Below are 19,015 nucleotides of genomic sequence, written 5' to 3'. Positions count from 1 at the left end.
CTGGTCTTTTTACACAGGGAACAAAGCAGGAAGTTAGCAGATCAGAGCCGCCACTTTATCCTCTCCTAAACAGTTCAAACCTAAATGTCTAACGTATGAATCAAACAATGCTGGTGGGATTGAAGTACCACTCTGGCTCTTTCTGCCCATGTGGTGAACTGACCGCTGTTATTCGTGCTACTTTAGCCAGTCAAACATGTCTCTGTCACATTAGCTCATTAGTGCTCTGTGAGCTCACTGCTCTTTTCTCCAAAGTGAGAAGCAGAGGAGAGAACAGAGGGAGATGAAAAGATGAGGCTGTTCCCGACACTCAGCCCACACTTCCCAACTTCATCTCACCTTCTCGCCCCCCGCTGTGCACATGCTCAAACTTTACCCACAGCCTCATTAGCCGCTGCGAGGCAGCTCAGATCATAACCGCATCAAAGACATCTCAGGAGGGAAAGCTGTTGCTACGGTAACCCAGAGCATCCACAGTGATTTCAGATCAGCTTAAGTGTGTGTGTGTGTCTGTGTGTCTGTGTGAGTGTGTGTGTTTGCATCATGTTTACACATCTTTGTGGGGACCAAAAATTGGAATGTTACTATACTTGTGGGGACCAACCGTCACTTATGGGGACAAAGCTCCCATCCCTACAAGTTTGAAGGTATTTTTGAGGTTCAAAATGTGGTTTTAAGGGTTAGGGTTAGGTGTTTTGATGGCTGTGGTTCGGGTAAGCGGCTAAGGAAAAGCTTTATGTCAATTAGATGTCCTCACTAAGATATGAAAACAAGTGTTCATGCGCATGTGTGGTTATGCACATACTGAGCAAACGGAGCTGCAGGTACTGCTGACAGTCAGTGGGTGGGGTCACCTGTATGAAAGCATAGGTGTGGCATCTTCCGTTTTCAGCCTGTTTTCAGCCTGTTTCACAGATTTGATGCGGCAGGTGATCACGGACAGAAATGCGACTTTCACTGATCCAGCCCACAAAGTGAGCAAAACATGGAGAAGGACAGATAATGCCCCCGCTTCGTAACACCTGAACGAGGGAGGTTTTTAGAACTCACCTGTTTGCATCATTAGGGGCATGGCCTCTTTGACTGACAGGTGGAGCGTGTTTGTCCTCCATCAAGAAACATCCTGAGGAGACTCTGTGGGGGTCTGACGCGTGGTGCTGAGCAGAGCAGTGTCTTCAGGGCCGGCTGTAAATATCTCACAGACACAGGAGGCTGATTGCACTGCTCGCTCCATCACCTGCTGACTTCCTGCTGCCTTGTCTCTGCTCCATACGAGGAAGGCAGATATGATCACCTCATCCATAATTCATGCACTCACCTCCACCAGATACACGAGGCAAAACATGAAGCTCCTCGTGTTAGCTGAGACATAATACTGATACTTTTATTGTTTATTGCCAATAATCAGTCGCACCAGGGGTTATTATTGTTACAGTTTTCACACTCATCTTCACTCTGCTTCACTCAGCAGATCATTTCTTTCACATATTCTCACCTTTTATGGGGATATAATCGTAATGCTGTAAAATATTTTACTAGCCTAAATGTTACTCATATTCACTGTTTTTTTATTTTAAATTTTATTACATATAAGAACATGAATCCAGGTCAGACACATGTACTACAGGCCGGACTGTGTTCAGGCTGGGTGTGGGAGCCCTATCACAAGTCGGACCTTCCGCCTTACGTTGATCCTGGATTACTTCTCCTCAGTGTCAAACAAAAAAGGCAGTCAGAAGTTTGAGAGACACAGACCTGCTTATTTTCTATTTGTGGTCAATCGAGACTTTTACAGCTCCGACCTGAGGTAAAACACACCTGAACAAATATCACCAGACTGATGGAGAGAAGGTGCAGTGATGTCACACTGACACCTGCTGGTCATGTTTCAGCTTAAGTGCTTCAGATTCTCCATCAGCATCAGCAGATGTCTGATTGGTTCCTGTCACAGATGCACTCAGCTCAGATCCGAACATCCCGGGCGAATCCGAAGACAGAAAATGAAGACCCACAACTTCTGTTACAAGTTCTCAAAGCTTCCGAAATTGTGCAGGTGCAGGTGGGCTGACACCGTTTTTTGCTCTTTACTGCACTCTGTATGAAGGAAACAAATAAACATCAGTCCTCACTGATGTATATCCGTGCTGCTCCGAGTCTCTTAATACAGTCAGTAACAGCAGCTCTGGCTCAGGTGGATGGCTGATAGTTCAATGAATCCCAACCAGTGCTTTAAGTGGGCCGGTGCGCGCCGGTACTCAGTACCGCCACTTCTAAATATAGCTCTTGAGAGTACCGCCACCTCTCCATGCGCCCAGAACGTGCTTTTAGCGTACCGGTACTCTCATTTGCACATCTGTTATAATCGTTTGGCTGCGCTGCCGCTTTTCAGAGCGCCCTTCACAAGCACGCTTCCTAATTCGTCCCACCGAGAGCAGAGACTACATTACCCATACACCAATGTGTTTTACAAGTGAAAAGCGCATGCGTCGCTTTTGCCGTTGTCATGTCAACAACTCAACGTGGTCCGGAGAGGGTGTGTAAAACGCGCAAACAGCTGCTCGGTTAAAATACAAAAACAATGAACACTTAATATGCTCTCCTGGCTTCAGACTCTGAGTAGTAAAAGAACAAGGTCAGAATCAGAGGACTCGCTGGCTGACACCCCACCAAGCCAGAATGATATCGCTGCAGGTCAGGCGCAAGCTAATGAAAGCTGCACTAGTGCCGCGGACGACGGCACTTTTTGCGACCACGAGGACGAGAATGACACCATTTCTACCGATGACAACAGCCGCGTTAGCGAGCACGAGTGGCCAGAATGTTGGTCCCAAGCACAAGTCCGGTATTTCTCCACAAATTACAAGTGGCTGATCAGCAGAAATCAAAAGTTGGGTTGTAGTGTGTGTAGTCAAGTTTGTGCTCGCGTGGACATGCAGCAAGGGCAGAGAGTGTCGCAGGAGTGGAGTGGGTGCTTAATCTCGTCTTTTGGAAGGGACAAGGCTGCACAACAAAACTCACTACGAAAGAAAATAAAAGAGCACAGAGACTCAATTTATCACAAGAAAGCAGTTGAAATAAAAGAGAAGGCAACACAAAATACAATGCAAAAACACATTGAAGATATGAGAAAGGCTGACTACGCTTCAACTTGCAATGTGTTTAGAACAGCTTATAAGATTGGCAAGCATGGGCGTCCCTTTACAGACATGCCAATAGATGTCCAGTTGCAAGTCTTAAATGGTGTCAAGATGGGCAGAGTTTTGCACTCTAATAACTCATGTGCAAATATACTGGATCACATTGCAGCTGAAATGAAAAAGAAGGTAGTCAATGACATAGTGATGAATGAAAGAAAATTGTGTGTGCTCATTGATGAATCCACTACAATAAGTGAAAAGTCTGTGCTTGTCGTGTGCCTGCGGTCAGCTATTTCCAGTGAAAATCCAGACACAATATTTTTTGAACTGATTGAGCTGCAGGGGACCACAGCAAAGGACATCACTGAAGCACTGTTAGGATGTCTTCATAATAATGGCTTTGACCCTCACTACCTACAGGAACATTTGTTGGCATTTTCTTGTGATGGAGCCTCAGTGATGCTTGGGAGGAAAGCAGGAGTTGCTGCGCAGCTTTGTTCCAAATTCCCTTACCTGTTTGTCTGGCATTGTTCCAATCACAGACTGGAACTGGCAGTTTGTGATGTTTTGAAGGAGGTAGGAGGAATCAACCACTTTAAAATATTCTTAGATCAGCTTTACTCCCTCTACCATGCATCACCAAAAAACCAAAGGGAGTTAACCGAGAGTGCTCACAATGTTGGACAACGTCTCCTTCTGATAGGCCGTGTTTTATCAGTGCGTTGGGTTGCTTCAAGTGAGAGAACAGTGAAAGTAGTGTCATCCAGGGAAGGACGGACGTTGTTTTGCTGTGCTGTATTTTAATGTGAAGTGTACATATTTATTTTTTATATTGCATGCATTGGTTATATTTTTGTGCAGTGTTTTATTTAGTTTGCATGTTTTAGTTGCCGGCAAATTGTCCTGGAGAGACTCCGCCTTTTCCCCCGTTTTTACTAATTGGACACACCTGAGAGAAAAGAAAAGGTAATTTACAGAGTGCTCAAGGACACATAAGAGGTTTGGAGCCGGTGTTCAACAAAAAATGTAACACGGAGAATGCGAGACAGACAGAGGAAAGACACAGACGATCAGAGAGTAGAGATGATCAGATGGAGCAGACGACCAGCGACTGGGAAGAGAGATTACCAGCGACTGGAAAGGGGAAACGATCAGAGGAAAAAAAGGCAGATGACCAGCGACTAGGGACGCGTAGCGGCAGTCTGGTGGCAATAACGACAAGAGCCAGCTCGTGCACTGCGGGAGAACAGAAGCAGTGAGACCGCGGTGCCGATTGCAGTTTGAGGAAGCGGCGGGCGGAGTTGAGAGCTCTGCCCACCCGGGTAAGTCTTTGACTTATCCTTTTTATAAAGTAAACTGCCAAAGGAATAGTGACTGCCGCTCCCTCCCTTTCTTCAGTGCATCAGGACGTGGAATGCGGGGAGGAAGGCGAGGACTCCGCTGGGTTTCCCTCTTTTAATACTACGCTGGACCTCTTAGTTTTCTGTGACTTTTAGGCCGTGGTGGATTCCACTGGACTTTTAATGTTGTGTGTTATTGATTTTTATTGTGTGCTTTCCCTTGGCCAAGGTTGTTTTAATTCATTTTATATTTTTAACTATTTAAACATAATAAATTATATTTTTAATTCTACAGTTTTGTTTCGTGTGCTTTTCCCTCGGCGGCTCCACTGCTCTGCCCGCTTTGAGGAAGGTTTCCTTCCTTTTAAAAAACACAAATCACCTGTGGAAAGAAGATAAGAGAAAGATAAAACTCAGCCTTTCCGCACCGGTGTCACAGTAGTATGGACTACTACTACTACTACTAGAACTACCAAGCTCTGCAGGTACACTTTACAAGTGCTGCTGCTGATACCAGCAGGGACTCAAGAGAGAGCAAAATACAAATTAGTTTATAATTTTATGTGCATTTTGTTAAAAAGAAATTTCAATACCTTTTTGCACATTTTATTTATGTTCAGTAGCTCTTTCTAGCTCAAGCAAATCCACAAACTAATAAAATGATTTATTATTTTGTATAAGGTTGTCTGTTGACTGTTGTGTGTATATAAAACCCATTCAATAGTTGTTGTTACCTCAGGGGAGGCGGAAAAAAAAATAGAGTACCGGCACCTCTTTTGGGCCACTTAAAGCACTGATCCCAACTACACAGGACCTTCCAGGAGAGAACGGGTCTGTGGAGCAGTGACAGCCTTTCCCCAAACCGGCCAAAATCAAATCTAGAGTTTTCCATTCATGGACAAATTTCTGTGGCTCATCTTAAGGACCAACCCTGAGGTGGGTCCTTTAAGTGAGTCAGGGGTTGTTTACTCAACTCTAACAGACATGTTTTATTTAAAGAAAACATGAAATTCAGGGTAAAAGTCTCAATACCTTCCCTGCACATTGACCAAACCCTGATATGAAAGTGAAAAGTGACCTTTGACCTGGACAACAATGCCAACGTTGAAGCATTGAGGGGGGAGTATGGCGAAGAAGTTTGCATATGTTTGCACCGTTACACCCTGACAGTGCACAGGCAACAGATAAACGAGGGGCAGGACCTCTGTACTCCTAAGTTCTCCTCTGTACCCCATGTGTACACCTCAGTTCTCCTGTGTACTCCTGTGTTCTCCTCTGTTCACCTGTATACTTCTCTGTATTCCTGTCTTCTCTTGTGTACTCCTCTGGCTTTATTTTAAATGCATATGCAATGCATAATGTATTTTTAATGCACAGGTCAGAAAGTTCCAAGATGGACATTTGGAATTACAACTTAACAGAGTCAGGCTAAATTCAAACATTGTAAGTAAGTACCAGTTCCTGAGATGACCCTTCATCCTTTCAGACCTTAAGAAAAAACTGAATGTTTGATTTTCATTCCCTGAGGGGAACAGAGAAGGTCATCAGCTGCTGACATCGTTGTAATGTTTGCATGCCTCAAACATTAATGATGACACCTTCAGTATTTCTCAGTTCCATTCTTTAATTCTCAGGCTTGCAGCGGCAACACAGTCTGCAGCGCTAACTTGTTAATCTACCGTTTTTCGTTGTTTCACTTTTTTTTTTATCCCTTCCTTCCTCCTTATATTCGACCTTTCAAAATAAAAGTTCTGTAAACATCACAATCACCTCCTTTTTTTTTCTTTAACAAACTTAGGTGCTCAGTGAGGTGAATTATTAATCTGAACCTATGACTACGACACCTAATAAAATTACTGAACGTTCTTATTACTTGAGTTTCTCCACACCTAAACATCACTTAAACAGCACTGTATTTGCACAGATCTCTGACTAAACACTATCAACATTCAACACTATAATACTGGTTACAGTGTTAGATTCAGGAACAACAAACATGTTACACGCAGCATAACCTTTAACTGGTCACTCAGATATTCAAGTCTTAGATCTGATGTAATCAGACAGATGCATAGGTGCGCGCCTGTTTGATCTGACTGGGTATCTGGGCTTGTCTGTTAAGGCGGGGTCGACATGCCGTCCAGGTGGGGCATCTTCAAGTCCATGTCTGATTTTCTTGAAGAATGAGGCATTCCTGACAATTGAGTGTCCATCCCTTGTAGCTGTAATTTCAGAACCCTTAACCTTAGTCACTTTGTAGGGTTTTGCATTGTATGGTGTGGATAATTTGTTGTGCTTGGGTTGGCGATGCAGCACTGTGTCACCCAGACTTAGTGTGTGTGGTCTGGCGCGACGAGTTGCATCTGCGATCACCTTCATCTTGATCTTTGCACTATCATCCCATCCTCGTCGCCAATGTAATGTTTGCATGCCTCAAACATTAATGATGACACCTTCAGTATTTCTCAGTTCCATTCTTTAATTCTCAGGCTTGCAGCGGCAACACAGTCTGCAGCGTTAACTTATTAATCTACCGTTTTTCGTTGTTTCCCTTTTTTTAATCCCTTCCTTCCGCCTTACATTCGACCTTTCAAAATAAAAGTTCTGTAAACATCACAATCGTGATTCACTTCACTCTGATGGTCGACTGTATCCAGTGTTGGGGAGTAACGGAATACATGTACCGCCGTTACGTATTTAAAATACAAGATATGAGTAACTGTATTCCGGTGCAGTTACTGTTTAAAAAGATGGTATTTAGAATACAGTTACTTTGTTGAAATAAATGGATTACACGGCGGTACTTCCCTGTTTCATATTGTCACAGGTCAGGACTGTTTGGGTTTTGTTTGACAGCTATGTTCTGTTGTTCCAGGCGGCAGCGTTACGGTTGCCATGGTTACAGGGTGACGCTTGCTCTCTGCGTGTTTCCTGGGTGAGAGAGCGCCTTTTTGTTGTTGTTGTGCTAAGCTAATAGGCAGAATGCTACAAGCATAGCTCTAAAGAATGTAGCATCATGGGCAGTGTAGTCCGTGCTGCAGGGAGAATGGACTGCCATACTTGTTATGTGTCTGTGAGCAAGAGAGGGAGAAAAAGGAAAAGTACGAGATGTCATCGAGCAGAAACGGGAGCTGGAAACATGTAAATATAATAATAACCACTGCAGCCAAGAAGAGTGCCTGACGAGCCCAGCTGTAAGTAAGCTATTAAGACTCGACTGTACACCGTGTTCATGTTTTCCTACAAAAACAATAAGTTCCGTTGGAACCTTTCAACGCCTCTCTCTGTCTCTCGCAAGCAAAGTTGACCCACACAGCAAAGTAAAGCTATTTTTCGGCTACGAGCCCAACACGGAACCCACGGTATTAGCCAGAGGTCCCTTTACTACGGTTCGGAGCCGCGGACTTTCAGTAACAGTAATAAATCACAGCAATAGTACATTCGTTGTAAACAGCATGATAATATATTAAGTAATCGAAAGTATTCAGAATACGTTACTCTCATTGAGTAACGTATTCCGTTACGTTACTCTCATTGAGTAACGTAACGGAATACATTACAGAATACATTTTGGGGCATGTATTCCAGAGGTGTGGACTGGAGTCACATGACTTGGACTCGAGTCAGACTCGAGTCATTAATTTTATGACTTTAGACTTGACTTGAAAAAATGTTCTAAGACTTGTGACTTGACTTGGACTTTTACACCAATGACTTGGGACTTGAATTGGACTTGAACCGGTTTACTTGAAAAGACTTGATATTTCACCCCAAATATAAAATTTAACATGCATATTATATAGAGATTGAAAATGTGACGTCATTCAGGGGTTAAACCGCAAAGGATTCTGGGAACTCGTGGCAAGAGGTACTAGCGCACGCAGGCTTTCAATTAAAATCAGTCACACAGCGATAAAAAGAAACACAAAAATGTCAAGAAGCTGTTGTATTATTAACTGCAATAGCCGGTCACATGACAGCCACGGGAAGCCGACGGGTAAAGAGATCGGTTGTTATCGGATTACATCGCTGAAGAGAAATTGTTCGAGCCATGTTTCCGAAGTAACAACGACGCGACGGATGGCCTGGATTGCAGCCATTCAAAGATCAAATATAACGTCCCAGAACACTCCAGCTCACAGGTTAGTCTGCTCCAAGCATTTACACGAAGGTCAGTCTGCTGTTGTAGTTAATGCGTCATTTTCATAACATAATTGGTGATATAGGTTACAAGCAAGTCTGGCGCTGAACAGAAATTGTCGCGCTATGCTCCTTTGTTTATTGTGCATAAATAGTGAATTGTCCTGACACAATATTGCATTTCGCTTCTGTTATTATGGTACATTGACAAAAACATATACTTTTATTCACAGGGTAAAACAGTTGTTTTGTATCACTAATTGCCCAGTACGATTACAGCATACAATATTATTGTCACTGCTACATTTCTGTAATGCGAACCAGAAATTATTTCCACTACTAATTAATTACCATTGAGCTCAAAGGTCCTATTAATAAACGGTTAACGAATGTGTATTTATGAAGACAATTTGTGAGACTGGTAAACTTATGATATGTACGATGGTCTTTCGTTCTACACGGTGCGTTTCAAGGTCCTGCACCCATCCGTCGGTAAACTGTACCTGGGCTTGTTGCAGTGACCTGAAGTTACTAAACTTCATGAGTGTATGCACTCACTCCAAGAACCGTATGATTATAAATATGCATATAAATATGCTACGATGAGATAGCTGACTTCATCTAACTAGCAAATGTTGTCCAGGCTACGTTGGTGATGCAGTTTTTTTTAATATGTATGATATCTTTGTCATGCGATTTTAAAGCCGGTCCTACAACCGCATCCAAGAACAACATGCAGCTTATCTCAGAACTGTCGGTGAAAATTATTCTTGGAGCTAGGTTTAATTGAGCTGCATTTTAAAGAGGTGCAATTTCACAATTTGTGTATATTTTCTAAGTTCACTATTTTGTCATGTGTTGAGAAAAACACAGATTTAAAAATTACATGGTCTAATATTTACATTTAGCATAACTGCAACATGCTTTTTTCGTTTTGTTTTTTTTTAAAGACTCGAAAGGACTTGAAATTCAAAATTTCAGACTTGTGACTTTACTCGGACTTTTACACCAGTGACTTGAGACTCGACTCTGACTTGCCTGACATTACTTGAGACTTGACTTGAGGATAAAGACTTGAGACTTACTTGAGACTTGCAAAACAATGACTTGGTCCCACCTCTGATGTATTCTGTAATCTGTAATGGAATACATTTTAAAAGTAACCTTCCCAACACTGACTGTATCACTGTATAACATGACATGACCAGCTGGCTGTGCATGGGTACAGTCAAAGTTACTTTAAGATGAAATACTTTATGAAAAAAGAATTAAGACTTTATGATGGATTATCAATCGGTACCTTATCATGGTGAATGGGTTTGTGTGTCCCTGGAGTCCCAGGGGCTATGTTGTCAGGGGCTTTTTGTGCCCTGGTAAGGTCTCCCATTGCAAATTGGTCCTGGGAGAGGGACCAGACAAAGAGCAATTCAAAAAACCCCATGAACAGAAGACCAAGGGAACCATTCACCCCGCCCTGAAGCCAGGGCCAGGGAAGGTGCCCGAGGACGATAGTCTGGTGGCTGGGCCTTAATCCATTGAGCCTAGCTGGGCACAGCTCAAAAAAGGGACATGGGTCCACCTTCCTGTAGGCCCATCACCTGAAGGAGGCGTCGTAGGAGTTGGGTGCAACGTGGGCTGGGCAGCAGCCATGGGTGGAGGCCCTGCGGACCAATCCCCAGTTACCGAGACAACCAATGGAATGTCACCTCTCCGGTAGCCTGAGTTAGTGTTTGAAGTTGAGAGATACAGGATAGACATAGTCTGGCTCACCTCAACGCACCCAAGGCGTGCGTTGAGGTGCCCTCTCTGGGTCAGGGACGAGTTCTGCCCCAAATAGAGGAGTATCTCGGGGGTCTTGTGCACGAGTAAGTGGAGAAGGGGGCGGGATTGATGCATTGGTGCTCCGGCTGCAGTATTGCGGATGTTGTACCGGTCCGTTGTGGTGAAGAGAGCCATGCGTGAAAGCGAAATTCTTAATTTACCGATTGGCCTACGTCACTACCCTCATCTATAGTCACAAGCTTTGGGTAGTGACAGAAAGAACAAGATTGCAGATACAAGCACCGGAAATTAGCTTTCTGAAAAGCAGTGGTTCGCAAACTGGGGTACGTGTACCACTGGTGGTACTTGGGCTCCCTCTAGTGGTACGTGGGAAGTCTCCAGATTAAATAATATAGCATGTTCTGGCTGAGGGATTTCAAAAAAATTAAAACGTACAGCTCTGCTATCACTTCCAACATAAATGAAGACAGGAAACTAAACAGCAGTGACGTTCTTAGGGTTACTGAAGTTGGGCTAGCTGGTATATAATGATGTGCTACATGATCGCTAGCGACACACCTATGTTAGCATAACATAAACACAGTGAAGTCGGAGGATGAACGCTAGCTTTTTTCCACTTGATAAAAGTTAACAAGAGGATTCACGATGGTTAGGGACAAATGCAATAGCATGGCAGGATGCTGTAAACGGACTAAACTTCAGTCAGGAGAACAACTGAGATAATCCATCCACAATACGAGGTTAGTCATTAACCCTTTAAAACCGGTCGAAGCGGGGACGCTCCGTTTTGCATAACTATTTTTAAATCCCTGTAGAACCGGAACCATGTAAGCTAGCGCAATAATTTTTTTTGCATATGAAACCGGAAGTGACGTCATTTTCGCGGAAATGTAGTTTTTTACCTTATGAGCCTATACTGGTATTTTTAAAAGTTATGTTTGACTTTATGCTTTTCTGAATAGTTTCTGGGATACTTAGAACTCAAATTGCACTGTTGGAAATTGTTTATTTGATGCATATGCTGTTTTTTTGCAAATCTGCATTATAATATTTATTTTTGTTTTTCCTGCAGTATATAAAAATTGGTGTATTTCAAAAATGAAACTATGAAGACATTCAAAATAAATTTCCTGTGGTGGGAAACTATTTTATGCAACTTTTTTGTATTTACAGTTTTGCGGGATAAGCCTCTTAAATTCCTTCAACTAGAAATATATGTTAAAAAAACAAAAATGGTTTTCAAACTTTTTGTAGTTTATTGCACTTTGTTGCAATTTATTTAATTACTATGCACTTAATGCATACATATTATTAAAAATTGGGCTATAATGGTTGTATTGATATATAGCAACTTGAAATACTCCCAAAATTGCACTACAGCATGTAAAAATATAATATAAGCTCTGGCGGACTTGGTTCTATGGTAGGTCTTAAAGGGTTAATATACTGCTGCATGGACTGAGCTGTAGTTACATCGTAAGGTTTTAAAAACTGAGCTTTAAAATGATTAGCGGTAATAAAAACCGATCAACATACTTTATGATGAACTACTTTGATTTAAAATCTTTTACATTTATTTATTATTATTAATAATTATTCATGATGAATTACTTTGTAATAAATCACTTAATGAAGACCTGATCGTGGCTTACTTTAATTTACTTTAATTACTATAATGACTTTATTTTTTGATTTAATTTATGATTAAACCCTTTGTGATTGTGTTATCATAGATTACACATAGACAAATGACTATGATAATGAATTTGATGAATTAATAGATTACTTGGAGGTAAATTAATTTACGATAATTTTATGATGAAATATTTCATGAAAAATTAATTTATAATAAATTACCATGATGACGACTTTGTAATTAAATATTTCATGATAAAATAAATTCTAAAGCAAAGAAAAAGAAAACTGAGTGAAGCTTTTCCCAAATTTTGTTTTAATCTGTCAGCTCGGACAAAAAGCCGACATAAAGACATTGCTGAACATTTTCCTCCACACAAACTCGTGATGCCATGTTCACCTAAAAAACATTTCATTGGTAAAGAAGATCATGAGCGGCGACGATAAATGAACCGTGCTGACAGAATACATGTGCAGATCAGATCTATAATACAGTTTAATAGCACAGAGCTTCATGTCAGAGAAGCTACAAACAGACATGAAATCAAATCTGAACATCAGCAAACAAAACATTCAGGTTTATGATGTCATCATGCCTCACAGGCTTCAGTGTGGAGCTCAGAGCATCCACAGCTCCACCCGCAACCTCCAGCACGCCCCACAGCCCTGTGTGTGTGTGCGCACACGTCTGTGTGTGCACATGCAAGTGTGTGTTTGTGTGCGAGTGTGTGTGCATGTGTGTGTGGGTGCGTGTGTGGGTGTGCGTGTCACGTTCAGAGCGTGCTGTCACCACCACCTGACAGCAGGAAGAACATGGAGGGGAGGGGGTCAGAGGAGGTAAATATGGAGACGAGCACACATAAAGGTGTGTGTGTGCAGGTTGAGGAGCAGGAGGTCAACGGTGGGTTAGAAGCAGGTGGATGTAGGTAGGAGGAGGGGGAGGAGGGACCCACTGATGTCAGGGAGCCTCTAGCGTTTGATGGTGGGGGGGGAGCAATGAGGACAGTTCTGAGGGGCTATTGGCCTAGAAGGTCTTCCTGTGGATGGCACGTGCTCTGTCTTCTTCATATTCCCGCTTCGACACCCACATCTTCTTAAAGGTGTCCAACGACGCTAAGATGGAGCCACTGCATCAAGAAGTGAGGTCAGAGGAAGGACCAATCAGAGGGGATAGCCACAAAGACACACAGTGACACACGAGTGAATCAAAGACTTACCCAATCCACGTGGAGTACAGCCTCTCCTGGGGGGCCGAGATCTGCCAAAGAGAAACCAGAGGTCACTGACACCTCCTGCTGAGACCTCCTCACTCACACCTCCTAAATGACATCTCCTCACCGAGTCCTCCTCTCCAAGACTTCTTCACGGTTTACAAAGCATTTTATTTTCTTTGTGAATACATAAATATATTTCTTTTAAATGTATTCATCTCTGCTCTCCTCCTCCTCCCGAGCATTTTCATGAGAAACAGGCTCGGGATGCCCCTGTGCTGCGAGTACTTCAGTGAGCAGGAGAAGGAGGTCAGAGGTTACTGTGGGTGTGTCCCAGTCAGAGCTTACCTTGATCTTTACGTCTTTGGGTGCGAGCTTCTTCACTTCAGTCAGTAACCGTTCGCCGAAGCCTGAGTGAGGACAGTACCGTGTTACTCGCCGCTGCGAACAGGAAGTTTTACGGACTGCAGTGCATGCACTGACCTTTGATGAGCGTGGAGCCGCCACACAGTACGATGGTGGAGAAGAGCGTGCGCCGCAGGTCCATGTCGGACTTCTGGATGGCGTAGGCCAGGACTTCGTGGATGCCTGAGCTCTCGTCTCCGATCAGGTCGGGTCTGAACAGCAGCTCCGGGGCGCGGAACCTGGCGGGGCCGATCTGAAAACGGCGAGATCACATGTCAGGGGAATGGGGAGGAACGCTACACAGGAACGACCAATCAGTAGGAACAGGACTTACATTTAAAGTGCTTCCGTCAGGGAGGACGTACTGAGCCTTCTCGGTCTCTAAGGTCTCGTCCTTCTGAGGGTTCAGGGAGAGGTAGCAGGCTCTCTGCAGGGACATGAGAATATTAGAAACGCTCATAACACCTGACTCACATTTCAGCGCCGCCACCGCCTCACCTCTTTAATGGTGCGAACGACCTCAAACTCGGCCGACGTGTTGAAGTTGTATCCTTCCTTACGCAGCAGCAGTCGCAGGTACCGCGACACATCTCTCCCAGCGATGTCCACACGCATGATAGAGTGTGGGATGGCGAAGCCTTCGTATATGGGCACCACGTGGGTCACGCCGTCGCCCGAGTCCAGCACTACGCCGGTGGTGCGACCTGTGGCGTACCTGTAGGAAAACAGAGGCCATCATGGTTATGATAGAGACTCAGCAAACGCCTTCTAGCCTGCTCTGATTCTGTCTGGTGAACAGACGCGCAGACGACGCAACATGCATCACACGCACTTTTCTCTAACTTAGAGAGACAATTAAAATGTCATCAACACACAGACACAACAGGATAACCATCAAAACCCCATCAGATCCAGTCATGTTAACATCAGGACGTTTCTCAGCCCAGCAACATGTTAAATTCAGGCTTCACGTGTTTAATAATCGACCGTCTGCATCCTGCACAGACTCTGTTCCGGGGTTGGCACGTTTTTCAGATCTGAACATTTTTGACGAAAATTTGATCTCACAATGCGCACCGTGAAAAAAATCAAACAAACAAACAAAAAAAAAATGGAGTGGACATGAAGCAATGATGAGCTGGTACTGGCATTTCTGAACAAGAAAGGGAAGAACCAGATTCTGGTTTATATGCAGGCAGCAGCAGGAGGATTTCCTGTTGTGATCCAGGGTCGAAGCTTTGGCCATGTTTCATGACAGTGGGCAGTTTGAGCTCCTTGGCAGAGTTGAGACAACACCTGAGGAGGCAGCAGCAGCTAGTTGTAACGTCAAAATGGATTATTTACGGTTTTGATGTAGCATAGATTCAGTACCAGTGTACACTTTGAGCTACAAGCGTACTTGTTGCCAAATGCAGCGATCCGTTTGGTCAAAACTCTGAAACATCGAGCATGTTCCAAGCTTCTGAGTGTCACACATTCATTCTGTGAAGTTCGACAGCTGCTTTAAGAACAGAAACACTCATGCTGATTTTACTTGCCCAGTGTGTGAAGGCCTTCCATCACAGAGGGGCTCAGATCATAATGTGACCCAAAGTCACATCTGATTGGTTCAAAGCACACAAAGACTCAGTGAGCCGTCACAGATGGCGGTCAGGGTCCTCCCCTTAAATGAGGAACACACACCTACAATCAGAACAGAACCCTGTGTGTGTGTGTGTGTGTGTGTGTGTGTGTGTGTGTGTGTGTGTGTGTGTGTGTGTGTGTGAGTGAGAGAGAGCTTGCAGTGACTCAGGGTAATTTAGGGCCTATACTGCCACCTTGTGTGGGAGCCATGCAACTGCAGAGAGTCTTCAGTGAGCCCTCATGTGTGTTTAACACCTTTAACTGTTTCTTGAGCAAACATGAGGCTGAGGTTGACGCAGCCCTCAGCTCAATGCTGAGTCAGCAACAGGAGGACACAAACAGGAAGTGAGTTCTTACAGACTGAGCACGGCCTGCATGGAGATGAAGAGTGCCGGCACGTTGAAAGTCTCGAAGAACACTTCAGCCGCCTTCTCCCTGTTCTTGCTCGGGTTCAGAGGAGCCTCTGTGAGCAGCACAGGATGCTGGGAAAGGTTAAAAAAAAAACAAAAAAAAAAAAAACACAGGGTTAGCGGTGTCGCGACAAGCTCGTGTGTGGAAGTGAGAGAGCCGGAGAGGAGCTCACCTCCTCGGAGAATGTCTGCAGCTGCTCCTTGGAGTAAACGTACTGCCAGATCCGCTCCATGTCATTCCAGTCGGTCACGATGCCATGCTCCATCGGGTACCGCACCGACAGCAGGCCCCTGTGCTCCTGACGGGAGGAGGAGGGGGAGAGTTTATTATTCCCTGAAAATGTGATACAGTCACATGCTTTGATCTGATGGAAAAAAGAGAGCTGCAGATGCTGTGAGAAGGTCATGTGACAATTATCTGGAAAAAACAAAACAAAAAAAACAAAACAAAAAATAAACACACAACCAAAAAAAACAAACAAACCCTGTATTCAAAACAAGAAACTTTATTGATCCTGCAGGGCAATAACTTCCTGTTCCTCCTCCAGTGAGAGCAGAGCTGCTGGACCTCCTGAAGCTGCTAGAGATGAGCAGCTCAAGCATGGCCACACATCACATCCTTCATCACCTTCAATCGCCATCATAAGGTTACTAAATACATGACATTTACGTGCTCTCACACATTAAACGCCTTTCGGTAAAGATGACACTGCCTCACCAAGGTCTGCAAGCTCAGGTTTGATTGCCTCTGCACCGACCTCAGCAGGAACAATAAAGAGTCGACTTTAAAGGAGCGTTTGTGATGAAGGTGTGGCCCATCGAAGCTCCACACAATAACAACAACATCAACAATAATGATAATAAAAATGATAATTATGATAATAATAATTACAATGATGATGATGATGATAATGATAATAATAATAATAATAATAATAACAGCATCATAAGAGGGCAGTGAGTGTCAGCAGGGATGTAGTTTAATCGGCAGTGAGGAGGAGCAGCGGTACCTCGGCCTTGGGCCCGATGAAGAGGTCTCCCTCCAGGGCTCCCGCCATCACGCGCACATGCTTCGGACGCCCGACGCTGCACATGAAACACACAGAGCACTGAGAGAGTGAGCTGCAGGCTTGGTTAAACAGCAACAGAGATCATGGAGTCTCCGTTAACTTACTAGTTGGGGAAGCAGTACTTGGGGATCTGGTCTCCCGCAAAGCCGGCCTTGATGACCCCCGACCCCTGCAAGGAAAAGAAAGATGACGTTTGAGCATCACAGCTGAGAGGTCATGAGATGCCGCCCGAGGCTGGAAGCAGTCCCAGCTCCTCTGCTTCAACAGACACTTTGTCCTCCGAGTAAAAAAAAGTTGTTTCTGCTGCACAAAGCTTCAGTTCCTGCTGTGAGTGAGCGAACAGGAAGGAGTGCCAGACGCCAAACCCCGACAACGGCAGCTTAATTATCCCAAAGATCTGAAACCATGTCTCACAAAGAACTCAGAGAAGCTCAGCGGTCTAAAGCTCGATACCAAAACCTTCTCAGTGAAGTAAAACCTGAGTAAAGACAACCAAGTAAAATCTGTGAAACGTACCAACGCTGAAATAAACTGAAAACTGTTCATTAGACGCACCAACTATCAGCTTCACTGTGATTACTGTTTGAGGCTTGATCTTTGACCTATTGATTTGTGTTTCTGAACTCTTCATCAGCGCACTCTCACACCCACACATGCACATGAAACCTTATTTTAACTTTTAGATCGCAAATAATCCCTGCAGGTGGAAGCCTTGGGGTGGAGCTCGTCCCACCATTAATCTCACACCCGGTGGAGTTTAGGCACCCCACCTTTGGTTTTGGTTTGAAATACAACAGCTGCCAAAGCATTGCCTTCCTGGTTGCCACCTTTCCGCTTCTTGTAGACAAAATATGCCAATTTCGAGTGAGTCTGAGTAAGTGACTGTAAACTTGCTCTCTTTGTACAACCTGCAGGTCTGTGAGGCTCCTCCTTTCATGACCCCAGGAGGGGGTCCTCCCTAAATTCACAGAATCAGCCCAAGATGAGAAACCTTCAGTCTCTGAACCTGAAACACACTAAACTGAGACTCCTGCTCACAGGTCAGGCAGTCTTTGTAGACAACGCTCAGAGCGCCTCAGCTGGCTTCTTGAGATCATCCAATGAGAAAACAATAGGCTTAAAGAGACAGGAGCTGAAACATCTTTGCTCAGACTGATGGCCTGAGCGGGTGAAGAGGCATGAGTGGAACATACACTGGATTCATTACGTTTAAATCAGACACAGCTCCAGCTGAGAGCTGCACGTCACAGGGCACGTCACTGAGAAATAAAAAAAATATAGTCAGGTTTTAACTTTCATTGACGGAATTAAGGTTAGCTCTATGTGATGATGAAGCTCCTCTCGGTTATTGACAGTGTCACGGCCATGCTAACATGCTAGCAGCCGTCTGCTGTACTACATGTGGGGCTTCGGGGTGACTCCCGCAACCTGTCTGCTGGTTATTTAGCAGCAGAGCCGGGTGGAGGAGTGAGCTGATGCCGCTACAGCACTACGGACAGCTAACACGCCCCGGATCCGGCTCCACTAACCTGCTGCTGCCCGGAGCTAGCAGCGGATCCGGCTAGCGGCTAACAGCTGCAGAAGTGAGCCGGCCAGAGGAGGCGAGCTGGCAGCGTCATAGAGGGAACATAGAGGAAAGAGGAACCCCGCTGCACCTCCAGGAAAGGTGAGCACCGACCTATTAGCTCCGACACAATAGCGGCAGGCTAACGGTTAGCCCGCGGCCTCGGGCTGGGTGTGGATGAATGACATCATCATACTTACATTATCAATCACCACCGGTTGGTTAGCTAAAATGTCATAGGACTCCATGACCGCACGTGCGCTTCAGGTGTGTTTCTATCGATCCGCGTGAGTCTTCGTGCCCGTTTAGTGTTTTAATCATGTAAAAATCAGCGCCGGTTAGCAGCTCCGCTCTACGCCTGTCGACGCTCCTCTGCCGCTGCTGCCGCCCCGTCCACAACAACCACAGCACCGAGGCGGGCTCACGGTGCAGACAGCCAATCAAGCTCCAGAGATCCTGACTGGCATCACGGAGAGCCAATCAGCATGTCTATACGCTGTCAACGAGTGGCAGCGTTTCTGCTGGTCTGCTGGCAGATCACAGTTAACTATCACATTTAACAAATAATGCAATTAAAGCGCTTTACTACACAGAGGTTTTTAGCAGTGTTTTCTAACGATAATATCAGCTAAAAATTATTTTATTTAATCTACATTTACATTTTATTAGTCGGTAAAAAGGATGACAATATATTCACC

At 44.5% G+C, this 19,015-nt stretch overlaps 1 protein-coding gene and 1 pseudogene across 1 annotated transcript; one reads left to right on the top strand and one right to left on the bottom strand.

Annotated features, from left to right (window-relative positions):
* The first annotated feature begins 1,616 nt into the window (after window positions 1–1,616).
* On the top strand, window positions 1,617–4,696 carry LOC146665514 (E3 SUMO-protein ligase KIAA1586-like; annotated as a pseudogene).
* Window positions 4,697–12,327: 7,631 nt separating this feature from the next.
* On the bottom strand, window positions 12,328–18,708 carry actr1b (actin related protein 1B). The gene is made up of 11 exons (XM_085413257.1): window positions 18,518–18,708; window positions 16,858–16,922; window positions 16,694–16,769; window positions 15,857–15,982; window positions 15,631–15,755; window positions 14,149–14,365; window positions 13,985–14,077; window positions 13,729–13,903; window positions 13,594–13,655; window positions 13,252–13,292; window positions 12,328–13,161 (listed from the first exon to the last, which is right to left on the bottom strand). The coding sequence occupies exons 1-11, from the start codon at window positions 18,563–18,565 to the stop codon at window positions 13,059–13,061; spliced, it is 1,131 nt and encodes a 376-aa protein (XP_085269383.1). The 5' UTR covers window positions 18,566–18,708; the 3' UTR covers window positions 12,328–13,058.
* Between the last annotated feature and the right edge of the window lie 307 nt (window positions 18,709–19,015).

Source organism: Rhamphochromis longiceps, linkage group LG7, assembly GCF_057381845.1.
Source record: "Rhamphochromis longiceps isolate RC_006_pf linkage group LG7, R_longiceps_female_GT1.1, whole genome shotgun sequence".
In the NCBI taxonomy this organism is placed as follows: Eukaryota; Metazoa; Chordata; class Actinopteri; order Cichliformes; family Cichlidae; genus Rhamphochromis; species Rhamphochromis longiceps.
The sequence above is the reverse complement of the archived record's forward strand: the minus strand, read 5'-3'. Positions and strand labels throughout refer to the sequence as shown.

What these genes read in the sequence shown, in the direction of transcription:
- actr1b (XM_085413257.1), bottom strand. Translation starts at nt 18,565, where the DNA reads ATGGAGTCCTATGACATTTTAGCTAACCAACCGGTGGTGATTGATAAT. An exon ending in AAGTACTGCTTCCCCAACTA is followed by an intron (nt 16,770 to 16,857) that starts GTAAGTTAACGG and finishes TTTCATGTGCAG; the next exon opens with CGTCGGGCGTCCGAAGCATG. An exon ending in CTGACGGAAGCACTTTAAAT is followed by an intron (nt 13,904 to 13,984) that starts GTAAGTCCTGTT and finishes CGCCGTTTTCAG; the next exon opens with ATCGGCCCCGCCAGGTTCCG.